The sequence below is a fragment of the Quercus lobata genome, chromosome 5, assembly GCF_001633185.2.
Source record: "Quercus lobata isolate SW786 chromosome 5, ValleyOak3.0 Primary Assembly, whole genome shotgun sequence".
Taxonomy (NCBI): domain Eukaryota; kingdom Viridiplantae; phylum Streptophyta; class Magnoliopsida; order Fagales; family Fagaceae; genus Quercus; species Quercus lobata.
Window position 1 is genome coordinate 38,399,383 of NC_044908.1, and position 18,845 is coordinate 38,418,227.

At 39.1% G+C, this 18,845-nt stretch overlaps 2 protein-coding genes across 2 annotated transcripts; one reads left to right on the forward strand and one right to left on the reverse strand.

The window, feature by feature from the left end:
• Window positions 1-3,420: 3,420 nt before the first annotated feature.
• LOC115990429 lies at window positions 3,421-4,104 on the reverse strand. Its single transcript, XM_031114262.1, has one exon. It carries the CDS (start codon window positions 4,102-4,104, stop codon window positions 3,421-3,423), a length of 684 nt encoding a protein of 227 aa, XP_030970122.1.
• Window positions 4,105-6,751: 2,647 nt separating this feature from the next.
• Window positions 6,752-7,618, forward strand: LOC115992300 (glycine-rich protein 5-like). The gene has a single exon (XM_031116453.1). The coding sequence runs from the start codon at window positions 6,876-6,878 to the stop codon at window positions 7,359-7,361; it is 486 nt and encodes a 161-aa protein (XP_030972313.1). The 5' UTR covers window positions 6,752-6,875; the 3' UTR covers window positions 7,362-7,618.
• The last annotated feature ends 11,227 nt before the right edge of the window (window positions 7,619-18,845 follow it).

Below are 18,845 nucleotides of genomic sequence, written 5' to 3' on the forward strand. Positions count from 1 at the left end.
GGTAACCCTCTTCAGAACGAGATCCCCAATATTGAAGCGCCTGGGTTTCACCATGGCATCATACTGCCTTGCCATAAGATTTTTGTACCTTGCTGTTCTCTGTTCCGCGTCCATCCTCACCTCGTCCATAAGGTCAAGGTTAAGATAAAACTATTCTTCGTTTTCTTCAGCTTGATACTTCTTCACCCTGTGTCTGGCCATGTGCACTTCTGCCGGTATGACTACCTCACTTCCATAGGCTAGTTTAAAAATTTTTCCCCGTGGGGGTTCTCACTGTCGTTCTGTAAGTCCACAAAACACCTAGTAACTCATCCGGCCATACTCCCTTTGCCCCTTCAAGCCGAGTCTTGATGATCTTCAACAAGGATCAGTTTGCTACTTCTGCCTGGCCATTGGCCTATGGGTGGGAGGGTGAGGAGTAATGGTTCTTGATTCCAAGTTGTTCACAAAATTCCCTGAAAGGTGTATTGTTGAACTGTCGTCCATTGTCAGACACTAGTACCCTAGGTACTCTAAATCTGTATACAATGTTTTTCCAAACAAAGTTTTTGACATTCTGTTGTGTAATCTTTGCTAAGAGTTCAACTTCTACCCATTTAGTGAAATAGTCCATTCCTAGCACTAAAAACTTCATTTGTCTAGTCCCATTTGGAAAGGGGCCTAAGATATCTAAACCCCATTGTGCAAAAGGCCAAGGGGCCATCATTGGGGTAAGATACTCTGATGGCTGTCTAGGAATATTACTGAAATCTTAACATTGATTACATACCTTGACATAAGCCTTAGCATCAGCTTGGATTGGTGACCAATAGTATCCTGCACGGACGATCTTGTGGACAAGTGATCTGGCTCCTGAGTGGTTACCACATGCTCCTTCATGAACTTCCCTTAGTAAGTAATTTGCCTCGTCCGAAGCTGAACACCTTAGGTAAGGCTGGGAGAAACCTCTTTTGTATAACACTTTGTCCATAAGGATGTACCTCGCTAACTTAACCCTGAGCTTTCTAGCTTTATCCCTCCCTTCTGGAAGCTTTCCGTCCTTCAGGTATGATACTATCGAGGTCATACAATTTTCCTCACCTTCTATATGCAATATTTTTGGTAGGTCTATGCTTGGCATGTATTGTATTTCATCAAACTCGTTAATTGCTTCATTCACGGAGGCTTCCTTTGCCAGAGTATCTGCTTCTACATTCTCTTCCCTTGGGGATTTGAACGAAGTCAACTTCTTTGAATTTCTTCACAAGGCGTACTACCTTCTTTAAATATCTCTTCATTCTGTTTTCCTTGGCTTCACATGTCCCATTTACTTGGCCTATGACCAATTGAGAGTCTCCCAATATGAGTATTGAGTCTGCTTCTACAGATTTAGCCAACTCCAACCCTTTAAGAAGGGCTTCATACTCCACTTCATTGTTAGTCGTTTCGTACTGCAAGTGAACCTTGTGCTTTAGTTTATCTCCTTCTGGTGACTGCAAGACAATCCCTATACCTCTTGCATACTGAGTAGACGATCCATCTACATGGACGACCCATTATTTGTTGTCTTCTCCTCTGCCTAAGTCCCCATAGCTTGGAGTGAACTCTGCATTGAAATCTACCAGGGCTTGAGCCTTTATTACATTTCTTGGTTGGTACCGAATGTCAAATTCACTGAGCTTGACTGCCCATTGAATTAGTCGTCCTGCAGCTTCTAACTTGTTCGTTGCCTTCTTGAGCAGATGGTCTGTCATGACATTGATGACATGAACTTGGAAGTAATGTCTTAACTTCCTAGAAGCTGTTATTAGTGCAAAAGCTAACTTCTCTATTAGTGGGTACCTTCCTTCTGCTCCTCTGAGTGCTCGGCTAGTGTAATACACAGGCTTTTGCACCTTCCCTTTTTTCCTGATCAACGCTGAACTCACGGCATGTGGGGACACTGCTAAGTACATATACAGTTCCTCTCCTAGCACGGACGGACTTAACAATGGAGCTGTGGTAAGGTAGTCCTTCAAATCTTGGAAGGCCTTTTGACATTCGTCCGTCCATTCGAATGCCTTCCTGAGGACTTTAAAGAAGGGTAAACACTTGTTTGTGGCTTTTGAAACAAATCTGTTTAAAGCAGCAACTCTTCCGATGAGGGACTGGACTTCCTTGACATTTTTAGGTGGTTCCATGTTTAATATGGCTTGGATCTTGTTTGGATTTGCTTCAATTCCTCTTTGTGAAACCATGAATCCTAGAAATTTTCCTGATGATACCCTGAATGCACATTTACTTGGGTTCAGTTTCATCTTATATCGCCTAAGTGTTTCAAAGGTTTCCTGAAGATCGTCCAAATGACTTCCCTCGTCTAAGCTCTTCACAAGCATGTCATTCACGTACACCTCCACATTCCGTCCTATCTGTGGGCGGAACATGTGATTCACCAACCTTTGATAAGTCGCCCCTGCGTTCTTCAGATCGAAGGGCATTACCTTATAACAAAACAAACCCTGACTAGTAATAAAGGAGGTTTTTTCTTGGCTAGCCTCGTCCATCTTTATCTGGTTATATCCTGAGAAGGTGTCCATGAAACTCAACAATTGATGGCTAGCTGTTGAATCCACCAATTGATCAATATGCGGTAAAGGATAACTATCCTTAGGGCAAGCCTTGTTCAAGTGAGTGAAGTCTATGCACATTCTCCACTTGCCATTTGCCTTCTTCACCATTACTACATTAGCTAACCAATCCAGGTAATAGACTTCTCGGATGAACTGCGCTGTGGTCAGTTTCTAAACCTCTTCCTTGATAGCCTTATCTTGTTCAGGAGCAAACACTCTCTTCTTTTGATGAACAGGCTTAGAGAAAGGGTACACATTCAATCGATGAGTAATTACATTTGGATCGATTCCTGGCATGTTATCATGACTCCACGTAAAAACATCGATACTCTTTCTCAGAAACTAGACGAGGTCTTTTTTCACCTTCTCCTTCATACTTGTTCCAATTCTGGTGAACTTTTCAGGATCATTTCCTTGTAATAAAACGTCTTCTAGCACTTCAGTAGGTTCTACAACAACTCTTCTTTCTTCAGTATTCTTCGTCTGGTTCTGTTCATCTGTGGCCAACATGGCCAAATAGCATTCTCTTGCTGCTAGTTGGTCTCCTTGCACTTGTCCTACCCTATATTCTGTAGGGAATTTGACGGATAAATGGTATGTAGACGTGACCGCCTTCTAACTATTCAAAGTTGGTCTTCCAATAATAGTATTGTATAAGGACGAACAATCCACCACGAGGAAATTGACTCCCTCGGTTATCTGTTGTGGGTATGATCCCACCACTACTGGTAACGTGATGGTACCTACAGGCTGCACCTAAGGGCGTGTAGTTCTGACTTCTTCTTGAGGACGAACCCGTCTCCTTATTATCTCGTTCCTTCTTATCTTCCGTTCATCCCTTCTTTGGATGAGGACCTTGTTCCGAGTGGCGTGCGAGGTGTGCTTCCATCCTTTCAGCTCTTTTCCTCTTCGTGCCTATGATTGCGTCTTCTGTATTCATAAAGTTTTGGGCCGAATGAACGAGTTCAGCCATGGATTGAGGCTCCTTCTCATACAGCTTATGGATGAATAAATCAAAATTAACCCCATTATGGAAGGCTGCCAAGAGTAGCTTGTCATCCACCTCATCTACGGTTAGGGCTTCCCTGTTAAAACGAGTGATGAAGGAGCACAGGCTTTCATTCGCTCCTTGTTCTATGGTTAACAGACTGGACGAAGAGTGTTTGTGTCTTTGCCCTCCGATGAAATTATTGACAAACAACTTACCCAATTCTTCAAAAGAACTCACTGTGTTCGGGGGTATTGTGCTGAACCACACTTGCGCCGGTCCTTTGAGAGTGGTAGTGAAGGCTCTACACATAATCTCATCCGGGACTCCTTGAAGGTGCATGGTAGTCTTGAAAGTTTCTATATGATCAAATGGGTCACGTGCTCCATCGTACGAATCCAATGAAGGCATCTTGAATTTTGGGGGTAAGGGGTGACCGTTGATGGAAGCCGTGAAAGGGGAATCTGTTCGGTGGACTAGATCCTCCACTAGATTTTCCCTTCTCATGTTCTCCCTCATCTCTGCCATAACCTTTCTCATCTAATTCATTTCCCTCTCCAATTGTGGAACCCTTCTAGACGTGGTACCCCTTGATTGGCTTTCAAGTTCAGCGTTTTCCCTATCTTCTTGATTTTGGGCTTGACCTTCAGTGTACCCCTCATAGCGTTGCTTCTTCAAATTAATCTCCCTAGTCAATTCTTGATTCTGATGGGTTAACTCCGCCATAACGGCTACCATAAACTACATGTGTTGAATAAAGGATTGTGGCATCACTGGGGCTGATTGACGATTGCGATGGGGATTGCTTGAAGCATCCCTACTCTCTTGATGGCTTGGGTTGGTAGCCTTCGACTTGGTTCAAACCATTCAACCTTTTGTCGTAGAAAGACAAATTGCAAAGCAATCGAACTATCTTCCCCATAGACGGCGCCAATTGAGGTTGCACAGAATTAGTAGGCTGAATGCTCCAGCTTCGGTGGGCTACTAGTGGCTGTGGAAGGCCTACAAAGATGAACACACAATCAAAAGGGGACCGAAGTTGACCGGCCAAATACCCTTCGATGGCTAAGTTAGTTTCTCACAAAAATGGAGTTCCAACTTTGTAGGAGTAAAATTTCAGAATGTACTCGCCCCAGTTTGATTCAGACCGGTCCTTTATATAGAGAACCTTGGAGCAGTTATTAACTTAGAAACTTTCCCAAGATTCGTGGAAACCAACGAGTCCAGACATAACTTCCTCAACGGCTACAGAAGTTGCAACCACTAATGGAAGTTAAGTATTCGAGGAATTTATGGCGATAATCATGGGTTTGGTAACCGTTCCAAGATGCTTAGAATTTCCCAAGTGTTGCACGTTCTTCTATCCATTTCGTGGACCATTTGGTCGTTCTTGGACGTCTGATCATTGTCCATGGACAACTTCATTGTCGTCCATGGACTATTTCATTGTTCTTGAACGATATTCTCGTCCATGAGCATCCTTCTCATTCTTGGGTAATTTCCGATCCGGCTTGCTCTCTGGGTTCTGGACGATACCTTTGGACGAATTGGAGATAACTAATTTTTCGCTATCCCATCATATATATATATATATATATATATATTATTGAATCATATTTTATATTAAGCCAAAATTCTAGTAATCATATAAATCAGCAAGTTGTTTATTTACTCTACACCTGAGGGCCAAAATGATTAACATAGATTTTGCAGGCGCTATCCAAATTTCACCTTCCTTGTGATGCTTTATTCCGACATGTTTTGTATTCTTATTATCGGTGGAAGGAAAGTTTAACAAAAGATTTTAATTTATTTTTCCATGGACTAATGAGTAATGAATTGAAGATCCTCGACCAAAAAAATGGATAATGTGATATGACATGTGAATTGTTCTACATGCAATATATGCTAATTTCAAAAGCACCGCCACGCACCTTGTACGTACGTACGTACTGATGAGCATCTCATCTAATTAATTAATTTACACCATTGCAGCGCCCGGGCCCATCTAATCTATTACCAATACTGCAAAACAGCTTATCATGCACATGTAATGGATCCAAAATAAAAATCTTTACCAAACCGAACCCATGCTACCCCATTAATTTAAAGTACTACTTTTTTTTTTTTTTTTTTTTTTTTTGGTTTTCCACCGTGTATTTTCAAAGTTTTCAATCAGAGATTAATCACTGTTCGTGCTGGGTCAGCCCATGAAGGGGTAAAGCACTAGTCCAGGGATTCTTTTCAAAGTGCAGGTAGCAGGACTCGAATTAGGGAGCACACCTAGTTGAGCCAAGTACAAGCACTCTAAGACCAAGCGCCGAACCGCTTGGCCAACCCCACTGGGTTAATTTAAAGTACTACTACTACACCTTTTTAGTTGTTTTTACATATGCATACACTAATAATCTTCGGGTGAATACATCTTCACATCCCATTTTATATTCACCGAGTAATAATCTTCTCTTTATTTCTCTGGAAAATTCTGGTCAAAATAGGTTTTTTTTTAGTATCATTAAAAAAAAACTATATTTGTTAAAAAAAAATCCTATTTGAAATATTACTTATTTTTTAGATTTTCTAAAAAAATACTTATTTTTTAGAATTTTTTTCACTAAGACTTAATTTTTAGAGATTATTTTCCATTAATTTTTTTTTTTTTTTTTTGGAATGGTAAGCTAAATAAGAGTATCTTGGAAATCGTTTTCCAACTAATTAAAGGTTGCTACCAATCATAAGAAAATGAGATATTTTAAAGAAAATATTTAAAAAAATAATTATTTTGTAGAAAACATTAATATCAAAACAAACAAAGACAATTGAAATTACTAAAAACAATTTTATCTCACTTTGAGCTCAATAGCTACCAAACATAAGAAATGAGATAATTTAAAATCGCAACGATCAGGACATAAACATCACTTAGATTATTTAAAAACCACTACACTACCTATCAAAAAAAAAAAAAAACCCACTACACTAAATCCTTGAAAAGATATATTTGAGCGGTATATGATGACCAAAACTGATACAGTACGAGAGAGAGAGAGAGAGAAAAAAAAAAAAAAAAAGTAATAGGATCACAATAATGGCGCCCAACCTACTCACATGACATATGGGAAGTCCCCCCTCAACTGTCCACACCCACCCCATAAATGCTATGCTTGTTTTTCATCTCTACTTCTTCCACCACTATCCGCATGTATATTATTCCTTCGCACAAAAACTCTCATCACATTCTCGTAAGCTCACTCATCTTGATCAAACAAAAATATATATAAATATACATACAGTACACAATGAAACCCATAACCAGCTTTCTCTTAGCCATTCTGGTCATCACAGTCTCAGTCTCTCTGGCAACCCGACCCGAATCTGACAGGTCATTCTCAGCCCAGCTCAAACACTCCAAGGACAAACCCAACAACAACAACAACAATAAAGGTGGTGGAAGTGGAAGTGGAAGTGGAGGTGGAACTGGAAATGATGGTGGCATGGGCGGGTTCTTTAGTCCTGGAGGCGGGTTCAACATTCCTGGGTTTGGAAATGGTGTTGGAGGCGGGTATGGAGGCGGGTTTGGAGGTCCAAATGGAGGGTACTCAAAAGGTGGTATAATAAGGCCCACAGTGGTGTGTAAAGACAAGGGTCCATGTTACAACAAGAAGCTCACATGTCCGGCCAAGTGCTTCACTTCCTACAGCAACTCAGGCAAGGGTTATGGAGGTGGTGGTGGTGGTGGTGGCTGCACCATGGATTGCAAGAACAAATGTATTGCTTATTGTTAGACCTTTGCTTACTAATAGCACAGGCTTGCTTGTAATAGTTTCTATAATCACTAGTAGTTATCACTTAAGAGTAAGTATGAGATGTAGTTTGTATAAGATATGCTATTATTATGTTATATTACATATATGGTATTTGTGTAAGAGTTTCCCTTTTTTTTTGTTTTTTTTGTTTTTGGTTACTCCAAACTAAATTCCTACCTCTTATTGGGCTCTAGGATTTATAATAAATAAATAAGTGGAGAATATGTGGTGGCTTACAGGGTGGTGGACGTTTTACTTGTTATTACTAGTGAAAAGCTAGACGTGTTTGGGATCCAGGTCCATTTTATCTGTGATGTGAATTTTTTTTCATGTTTATGTGTTGCTTTCAAGATCGACAATTGAAGTTCTGAAGTAGAATTCTTCAGCTGAAATTTCATTCGAGAAGGTATAATAGTGAAAAGAATGAAACTAAAGAATGGAGGAAATTAAACTTGCACATTTCACAGCAGGGATACGGATTATGGACCCCAAATCTCATTCTTTAAGACTTGAAATTTTCTTTAACGAACATAATATACGCTCTTATTTCCTCAGTCAAAATCTGGAATCCGTGAGAGCCCAACTAGATTGGGATACTGTTAGATACGTCAGCAAGATTAAATGTTCCTAATAAATTGCAAGTGTTTAAAAACAATTAAAATAACTAGCGCTGAAGTAGCTGAAACTTGGGCTTGTTTGGTAACTCATTTTTAAAATCCTTTTCTGTAGTGGGATGCATAATGATGATGCAGAAAATCAATTGTTAGGATTTTCATCAGTGTGGATGGACGATGTTAATGGCTTTGTCCAAGGACGAACCTACAACAGATCTGAAATAGAGAAAAAGTGATACACTGGTGTAGTGTTTGCCAAACACCCTTCGATGATTAAGGGTTTGTTTGGATACAGTTGAAAACTGAAAACTAAAAAATACTGTAGCAAAATAATTTTTAAATGTGTGAATAGTACCGTGAGACCCATTTTTAATGAAAAAGTTGCTGAAAAGTGAAATTTGTGGGTCCGTGAACAGTACACGATGTGCTCTGATTGGCTAAAAAAAGTTTGAAAAGTCAAAATTTGTGGTTACTGTTCATTGAACAGTATATGAACAGTAACCGCAAGTCTGGAAAACGCATGAAAAAAAAAAAAAAAAAAAAAAGGGAAAAACGCAAACGCGCTGATTTTTAGCGCAATCCAAACGCAGCTTAAGTTAGAATGAGATTCGATTGAATTGTATTGTAAGAGAATTTAACTTTAGGAGTAGTTTTTGGGGTGAGAATTGTGCGTACCTTTGCCTTTGGTTTGTGTGGGTTTTTATAACCATTGTCTTTATGGTCTGAACAAATATCTATATTCATGAGATATGGAGCCGTTGATATTAACGACTGGCTTTTATTATCTGCCAATGGCTATTCTTCTGTTGGTGCCTGCAAGTTACTCCTTATCTGTCTTAAGTATTGAATGTCTTTTATGGGTTCGTCTGTTATTGATGTCTATAGGTTACGCCTTGCATTGAATAGCATTTAATTCGTCTGTCGAGAGATGGACAATCTTATTAATTCATTAGTAATGAATGCGAGGGCTTAATAGACTCCAATGATCTTTTGCCCGTTGGTCCATCGGTTACGCTTCTACCTGTCTGACACATTAACCAGTACTCATGTAATTTATGGGGAATTCATTTAATGTATGCTGTAGACGTTCATCACATGGACAATGCTAGCTTGATGGATGAAGCTAGATTTCTCTTCTTTTGTAATGGTTAAGGCATTACAGACTAGAGCTTTGACTTGTGTAACGTCTTCTCTCCCATTGCTTTGTCCGTTACTCCTTGTCATAAATGCTTGCTATAAATGTGTAATGTATCTTAGGTTCGTCCATTATTAAATGATGAAGTCGTTATTTTTTGGACTCATCACATAATAATATCTTATTTAGTTAAATTGTTTTCTACAAAACCAAACTAAGAAAATGGCTACTCAAATTTAGGGGTGTCCATTAGTAGGTCCATGTCGAGTTTGATTCGATCAGGTGGTGGCGACTTAGACCCATTGTTCATAGGTATGGGAGGTCGGATTGGACAAATTTGATTCTCACCAGTTGCGGTCAGATTCGAGGGAAATTGGTAACAATGAAAAGAGGTAGAGTAACCGACGAAGATCTCATTAAATTCGTTGCCAAAATGGGTGGATCTCCATCGACTTTCACTAGAAATGTTGCTTGACTTAGCGAAACTTGCTAAATTTAAGGGTTTGCACTATTGGATCAGGTAGAGTCAAATCTTGGAGGATGGCGGGTCTCCACTTTCAAAAACCAGTATTGACTGGTCCAATGGCTTGGACAACCCTACTCAAATTTTCTATGTAAATACTAAAACTGAAAACATCTTTTAAGTGTTTTTAAGATTTTTTTTTTTTTTTTTTTAAAATTTTAACAAAAGCACATTAGCAATTTTATACTTATTCTTCCAGTGATTTTTGTAACTGTTGATGCAATGCCAAACCCTAGGATTTAAGTCTCACAAATCCACTATGCTACCCTGCAACGATCATGTGCGTGTTACCTCACAAATTGAATGAACCTAATCACTACAAAGAACCCCAACGCCTTCAACCTAGCCTTCCCTCAAAGATCCGCGCCTCATTGACTAGTTTCTCCTCTTAAACTCTTTCTCTCTCTCTCTCTCTCTCACTCAAATCTTGGATTTTGATTTTGCACATTTTGAGACATGGTGTCCAAGGACTTGGTAAGATTGAGAATTTGTTGTTGGTCTGTGTGGGTGTAAGCGCCCACGAACACGCTCTTTTCCTTGACCGAAGATGGACCAAGGCGGAGAAATTGAGTTGCCACCTTGATTAGGTTTAGGAACCATAAATATAGCGCCCTTCATGGAATGACTAATCTACTACCAGAGCATGTGTCCGAAGTTTAGGTATGGGGATGGGATGGTGTTAGGCATCCAACCCCACCTAACCCGTGGGTCGGCTACCACTCATTGTGTCTTACATCTTAATCCTATTAAACGCACATTCAACATTGTCATTCTAGACTCACACACATTTTAGCATGCATCTAAAGCAAACAACATGGCATACTCATCCCAAGACCTAACATTTGTCTATCATGGCATCACATCACATATTCCCAAAGGCAAAAACATATTATGGCAGAATCAAACAAACATGTTATTGCATCTAAACATCAAGATCATGGCATTCAAACTAAATATGTTCATATTCATCATTAAGGCAACATCATATTTCCAAACAAATGCATGTTCATGTATAACTTACCTCACTGCATCACAACACCCACACATCAATGCATTTCATATGCATGTTTATGGTAAAACAGAAGAGAAAACCCTAACTAGCATTAAAGGGGTAAAAAATGCAAAGCAGAGAAGCAGAGATTTGTGAATACAAATATTAACTCAAGGCAGAAGCATGTAATATGAACAAAACAAAGAAATAGAAGAAAACAAGGTTTGGATTAGGGTTTTTGGGTATGAGTATGTGTGTGCATACATAGGGCCTACGTGCGCAGCCCAATTGTATGCGTACGCATACTTCGAGTATGCATGTGCATGTAGTAACTATGCGTACGCATACACACCCTAAACTCCAGCCTGGAAAGCATGAACAACACAGAACAAAAACTAAATCTAACAACCTATCATGCTTAAGAAAGAAAAACAACGTAAACCTACACTGAGTAGACATATAAAAACGTATATGAAGCGGAAAAAAAAAAAAAAAAAAGAGGGAGAAAAATAGAATTTAAACAAAGAAAAGAATGTAAGAAGAGCTATAAACTTTACTTCCAAAATAAAGGCTCCTTGGCTTGATTTTTACTGTTCCCCTCAGTCAATCTAGTCATAACCAACCTACAACAAGTTAGTTAAACCTTGAAACTCGAAGATCAAGACCAGAATAGGTCTTAATTAGAAAAATATTGGCTTCAGGGTGTTTTGTGAAAACTCCCTCTTTGATTCACTATTTCTAGTGAATCATGTTTGCTTTCCTCCCAAATTTTGTCTCTTGAAAACGTACCATATATGGCTTTTTATAGTCAGAAAATAAGGGTTTGAAACAGCTCCCAAATGATGTGGGATTTGTTTGAAAACCAATCTTTAATGTAGAAAAACTTTCCTTTCATAGTTTTTGGAACCCTAGCATATGGTGTCTACAGATGCCTCCCTTTTGATTCGTGAGCTCCGCTAACGAAATCAAAAGAACAAGAGACAAAACATTTTGTTTCAACATACAGATCAAGTCCAACCCATGCACACATCAAATAACATGCATACATGGGGTAGGATGCAACTCTGAAGTGTTGCGTGGGATTCGTATGTCCGAAGTCCTACCTTTGTTACTTGGGATATGAGTAATGACAAGTTCACTATCCTAGAACTTGTTTTGTCAATTGCAAGCAAAAGGAGAGTTACTCACTATGCCAGAGTCACTAAAAAGAAAAACAAACATGGCCAATAGCCTTAATCGTCAACTATGTTGGGTTAAGATAGCTTGACCTCGATTAATTAATTAGGTCAAATTACATGCAAATTGTGGAGGCACCAACAAATCACCAAATAAACTAAATACAGTGGAAATTAAATTGACACGGTGATTGTTGACAAATGGGGAAAACCTTTCGCAAGGCAAAAGCCCCACCGGGTGAATTTAAGGTCACCACTCCTAAGAATCCACTAATCAATAATCAAGCAGTTGCAAGTATAAGGAATCTTACCACTACCCTGGCTTATCTTGAAATATCAACCTATAGTTGAACCTTTGCTCCAATACTCAATTGGACTTGATCTTGTAGTAGCCTTCTTTCCTTTAATGCAAAAATCTCCAATCTGTGATTAACCCTTTTGCACGGATCCCAATACGCGACTAACTCTAGCAACTTGAATTGTTGTTTTGGCTACAAAGTTCTTCACTTCATCAACAACAAGGATCTGGAAGAACTTGGTTACAAAACCCTATGGCATACAAACACAACAGCTTCTCATAGGGGAAAAATAAATTCTTAGTCTTTCTATCCAATTGTGATGGCTCTTAAAATAAGCTTTATATATGTCTAGGATTGTGAGAAAAGAAACCCTAAAAAAATACATCAACATGGGCCAAAATTGAAATCTGGAAACTCTAAATTCGTAAAGCTCGATAGATTGAGCTTGTGTCGAGCTACCCATTAAGTCTCGATAGCAGCTTTCTGTCAAGCTATCTATCGAACTTCAGTAAAACAGGTTTTCTTCACATGTTTCTTGGATCAATCTTCATGTCTTTAATACAACCACTTAATATGTATCAAACCTAACTTAGATCTACCTAATTTACAATTAAAGTGCATTTTATCAAATGGATACCAATTACATAGAAAATATGACCCTAACAATCTTCCCTTTTGGTAATCCGTGACAAAACCACAAGCATAATTATGAGAGAAGTATAAACAAAAATCTCCATAACTATTACACATAGAATTACATAAGTCTAACTAATACAATGAACTCTTGAAAAACTTTGCAAGAAGAGAGATCATGGCATGATAGACTTGCAACCTATCTTATCTAAAACACTTAAACAAGATTCATCAAGGCATCAAGTGTGAAACATAGACAAGCTTTAGAAAAGAAGAAACATGTGTATAAAAAGGAAAAAGAAACAACACATTTAAGATAAAGGTGAAGAAACATACATCATCATCATCATATATATATATATATATATATGAGTGTGTGTGTGTGTGTGTATATATATATATATATATATATAACAAAAAAGTATAATGTACGTAAAGTGGTCACAAGACCATGGTACATGAAGTGAGAAAGATACATCAAAACCTTACTACATCTCTCAAAGCACTTTCCCCCTAACTAGTGTATCTCTATGCTAGCTCTCCCTTTAACAACATGACTACTCTCTCATAACCAAAACTACTCCCCCTTTTTGTCACGAGTGGCAAATGGTTAATCATTAAGAAACAACATTGCTAGAAAAGCAAAAAGCATCACCATCATCATCTCTACCATCAGAAGAATCTTGAGCAGGCTCAAGTCAAGGAGAAGGAGCAAATCTACCAAGATGAGACTAACGGTGAGTGATGCAACCAATCCTGGTGTTCATCTGACACATCTCATCATAAATATGGTCAAGACGACTACCGAAATCAGCACGTATATGCTGAAGTTGATCCAAGATGGTAGTAAGCGAAGCCTTTACTCTAAAAGATGAGGATGGAGCAAATGAAGAAGAGGGTCAAGTAGCTTAGGTAGCATCCTTAGTAGCATGGAAAGTAGCCTCCTCCTACTGAGCGGGGGTGGACTCATCACAGGGCCGCTTGGCCTTAGAGGCCAGCTATGCATCACTTCTCCAAATAAATCCCTGAGTAATGGCACCCATGATCGAAAAGAAGGAAGGAGTAGAAGGAATAGTGACGTGTAGGTGTGTTTGAATATGTGTGATAGCCAAAGGAAAAATTAGCTTATCACATGTAGTTGTGTCTTGATAGATATATATCATAGATACTATCATATGTGAGGGAAAGTCTATAGAAAGACCCTTTAAGAGAGAGAATAGAAAATGAGCACGAGGCTCAGTGATAGTGTTAGAGTGTGACTGTGGAGTGAGAACAAAGGTCATCACCATATTAAGGATCTGAGGACCCTTAGCAAAGTCAGTGGTGGTGAAGTTTATAAGATCACCCCATGACATGGCCTGTTCACAAAAATGTGTGCCCAATTTGTCTCAAGAGATAGAACGGAGACGAGGGTGACTAGGGTAGTCAGGACGAGCTACCCTAGGGACACAGAGTACCTTAAAAATGAGCTCCGGGGTAACTAAGATACGTGTGCCTCTGAATACCATAGTAAACTGAGGAATAGAGGTATTGATAGCATGTATGTTAGAGTAGAACTCCTGTATATACATGCTGGGACACCTCAAGGGTTTCTCACATAGTGATTCCTAATCTTGAGTACTAAACACACCAAGTAAAGGAGTGTTTGGAAAATTAGACAGAATGACCTGGCATTCCGAATGAATCACCCTATCACTAAAGTTCTCCTCAAACTCCTTTTAGGATTCTGAATCATGAAACTTATCCCTAGCAGAAATAGAGGGAAGGGAAGAAGAAGAAGAACCACGTCGAGTGATCGTGTTCTTGGAAGGGACAGACTTTTTTGGGTGCCATAGTCAGAAAACTAACGGAGAAGGAAAAGAAAAGAAAACACAGTAGAGAAGATGCTCAAGAAAGAAGGAAAGAGAAGTGCAATGCATGAACATATTACGTGCAAACCAAAATTGCATCATAGGCAAAAACCATATCCAAACTACAACACTCACAAGATGTAATCAGTCACACAAACCTAGAATGCATGAAACATTGTTATAATGAAAGTGAATGTAATGCATGAGCGTGTGATAACATATCAACAAAACCCAACCCAAAAATTTTCACAAAAACTCAAAGACCACTAAAAATTCCCAAAAACTTGAAAACCTAGGTTTAAATGCATAAGGTGCATGAAGAATGAGAAAAAGAAGAGATTTAGAACACTTACCAAAGAATTAAAGCTTGAATTAGGCCGAAAAATTGAGTGGAGGAAGGATTTTAGTGAAAAGAGAATGTTTGGATCAAGAGAGAAGAGAAAAAGATCGAGATATTTAGGAATGAACTGAATTAGGTTGATCTTGAGTATATATAGGATCAAGCATCTCAATAGATCGAGGATGTATCGAGAAAAAAATCTCGATAGATCAAGAGGTATCAAGGATGTGCCAAGCTTTTATCGAGCAAATAGAGAAAAGAGAAATTTGGCTCGATGGATCAGGCTATCTATTGAGAGGTATCGAGATAAACCCAGAAAACCTCAATAGAAGAGGCTTGTGTCAAGAGGTGTCGAGCTAGTATCGAGCTTCTATCGAGCTAGTGTTGAGTAGACAGGAGGAAGGTTTTCAAGGAGAGAAAAACACATGTGATGAAAGCATGCAAGATAGACACTATACCAACCATCAGAGAAGCATGTTAAGACACATAACAACTCTAGATCAAAACAAACACTAAACAAGTCTAACCAATTTTATTTTCAAAAACAAGTTAAGACAGTTTAGTAAGCTTATATTACCACATGTGTAGATACCGTATTTTGTCCACCCTTGATTTGCGTGTCATATCCCAAAAATTCTAAAAATATTATCTTTACTCCATGGGGCCACAGAAACGTCTAGATTGACATGGTACAACCCGTTCGTGCATCAGAGCATTCAAAGTGCCTTTTCTAGTCAAATTGACTGTCGATGCCCAGCCACAAATGAAACGGGACGAAAAAACCGCCGCCGTCATCGCGGGCCCTTGTTCGACTACCCACTGTGCTGACAGCTCCCACGCACATGGGGCCTCGTTGGAGGGCCCCTCTCGATATGTATGATGGTGTGGTTAGCGCGGAGCTTTGGGTACTCTCTCTCTCTCTCAGTGGAGGAAGGTATTTGTCTTCCTTTGGCATTATGGTAGGAATCTGGGCCAAAATTCAAGGGATTACCAAAGGTAAGTGGAGTCACCACCAATCGTTGGGCTTTTCTAAGGTGTGAGGTCACTTGTTTCTAGTTGATTTTATTACTGATCCAAGGTTAAGAAAAATGTCATTTTTCCTAATCTAATATGGATGGAAAAAAAAATCTTGATTCTTAGCTTTGGAAGTTTGGTTACGTGTGGGGAAGGTGTTAGGCATCCCACAACGCCTGTCCAAGGACAGTCCTTTGTTTTTATAAAACCTTAATTTTTGGAGATTGGTAGTAAAAACATGATTTTGGCATTAGCTTTCGAGGCTTTGCATACATGGGGGCTTTGAGGTTTGGATTTTGAAAGGGTGTGGTCCCAACCTATGCTTTCCTATGGCATTCGAGTCGAGTACCAGATTTCCACAGCAAAAATCCAGTGACACATCACCTTACTTTCACGGCGAAAATTAGGCATCACATTGCCTTAGGTGACATGGATTGTGACGATCACACCAGAAGGGGTGAGCAGGTATATATACATACATCATGCATAATGCAAGCACATAGAGCAAGAAAGTAAATGCCTACATCCCTAGAGCATGGCCCAAAATATAGGTGCAGGAAAATAAGCAATGGTTGCCATACTCAAGAGATGAGGACGAATGGTACAAAGCATGATATACCTAATACCAACCATCTAAGAGAGAAAGGGAGGAGGAAGGAGAGGGTTTAAAAGAGTACATAACCAAAGGGAATAGCTAAACTCCTAAACCTACTGACTACAGCCGCTTGGCTTATATCTATGTGCTCACATCCTCGCCCTTACTACTTGTGCCCAGGAGACCGTGCTCTAGCTCCATGCGTCCTCTCTCCATGTGCATACATGCAAAGGCAAAGACAAGAAACCGACAAACAAGCCATGGAAGGAAAAGATGCAAAGAGCACAATAAAGAGGCCTAAAGCAGATAAACATGATAGACATGGCAAACATAACATGAAAGCAAGCAAACAAGCAAGAAGGGAAACCAGCAAGGAAACAAACAAAAGGTGGTGTCCACAAGGGACAGATGTAGGTTTGGATCGAATGTCCATAGCTCCATTGTGTTGAAGCATTGATGACACACTAGCAAGTAAGACTCATGCATGGACATGTAAGCAAACGTGTAGAAATGCAAAGAAAGCCAATGGGTGGCACAAACAAGCATGGTAAGCATATCATCGCATAGAGTGGAAAGTGAGAGGTATGCACAAAGCAACCAGCATCATGGAAATGCATCCTAAGTGTTTACATCCAAACAAGGCCTCATGGGCATCAGACGTAACCACACAACCACGTAACCACACAACCACATACCCACTAAAGGCGTTAAGCGTGGCAAAGCCTAGAACTAGAGAGGCTAACACAAGCATAAAAGCATAGAAGCAAGCAAGCATAGACATGCAAATGGGGTGATCCTAACCCTTTGATATGGGCCAAGGCGTACAAACAGTGACAAAGACCATAGAGTCTAGATCAGGTCCGAACCAATAGGCCAAAACACAAGAAAGAAAGATAAAGCAACAAAAGGGCTACAATAGTACATGGCAAGACAAACATAGCCTAGGTCTAGGCACGCAAACATGGCCTGGAGTGCACAAGCACATGGAAGATGGCATAAAGCAAGCAAAGCACAGATCTAAGCACACAAGCATGTGAAGAACCTAGATCTAAGCATGCGAACATGTGAAAACATAGATCTAAGCACATAAACATAGATCTAGTCCTAGGCATGTGTAAAACGTGTGTGAGAATGTAAAAGCTTAACAAATAAACATGGAAGAACATGAATCCAAACATATAAGCATGTACGAAAGCGGATCTAAGCACAAAACATGGCGAAAAGCATATGAACACATAGATCCGAGCAAGGCATAACCATAGACATGGTATCAAGCATGTGAGCCCATAACCGTAAAATCAACATAGAGAAAAAAGAGGAAAAAAACATAGGAAACATGGCATAAAAACCTAAGCATGTAGATCTAAACATATAAGCATGTGAACAAGCATAGGAACATGTGGATCTAGCCACAACACATGGAAAAGGTAGATCTAGGCATAGAAGGCATGGCATAAAGCATAAAACACATAGATCGGGACAAATAAACATGTGAGCAAGAATAAAAGAACATGGATCTAAGCTAAGAATATGCTAGAAACAAGATAAAGCAAGAAACATGTCGAAGAAAGCATTAAATCAAGTTATTCAAGCAAAACAAACAAGATAAATGCTAGAAAAAGATTTAGAAGGTTAGGGGTGTGGGTGATAACCAAAAAGGCTACATCCACACCCCTAAACCCCAAACCCCAAGTGTAGAACCAAGGAAAGGAAGATTGGGTTCAAAAGCAATACCTTGTGTTCTTGGTGAAGAGAGGAGAATCAAGAGACTTTGATGTGTGTTTTTTAAGTGTTTTTTGGTGTTTGGAAGAGAGAAAAAACGTAGAGAGAAGTGTAGAACCAAGGTACGCTCTCTTGTTATTAAATTCTGAAATTTACATAGTACATGTTATCAATTGCGAATGAAGTAAATCTGTTAATTTTCCGTTGCGTATGTTTTGTATGAGATACAAATCATGTTTTTCTAACAATTGGTATCAGAGCAGTCTTCAATTTCAAATTTGTATAACATGTTTTGTGAGTTTTGGAATTAAGTTGATAGTTTCATGATGTTAGAAGGTTATGCAATTAATTTTCTACATGGTGAATGAAATTATGTTTTGATGAAAATTGATATTGATGTTTTGATGTTGTTTAAGTTTGATGTTAAGTGAGTTAATTTGAACTTTAAGGCTATAGCATCAATGGAATTCCATTTTGATCTCAATTTCTATTTATTATGTTCATATTATGGTTGTTTGTTCATGAAAAACTGTTGAAAACTGCCTTAGAAGAATTCTGGAAATTTGAGTTTC

Excerpts from the sequence above, each read along its gene's own strand:
- LOC115992300 (XM_031116453.1), top strand. The coding sequence starts at position 6,876 with ATGAAACCCATAACCAGCTTTCTCTTAGCCATTCTGGTCATCACAGTC.
- LOC115990429 (XM_031114262.1), bottom strand. The coding sequence starts at position 4,104 with ATGGCAGAGATGAGGGAGAACATGAGAAGGGAAAATCTAGTGGAGGAT.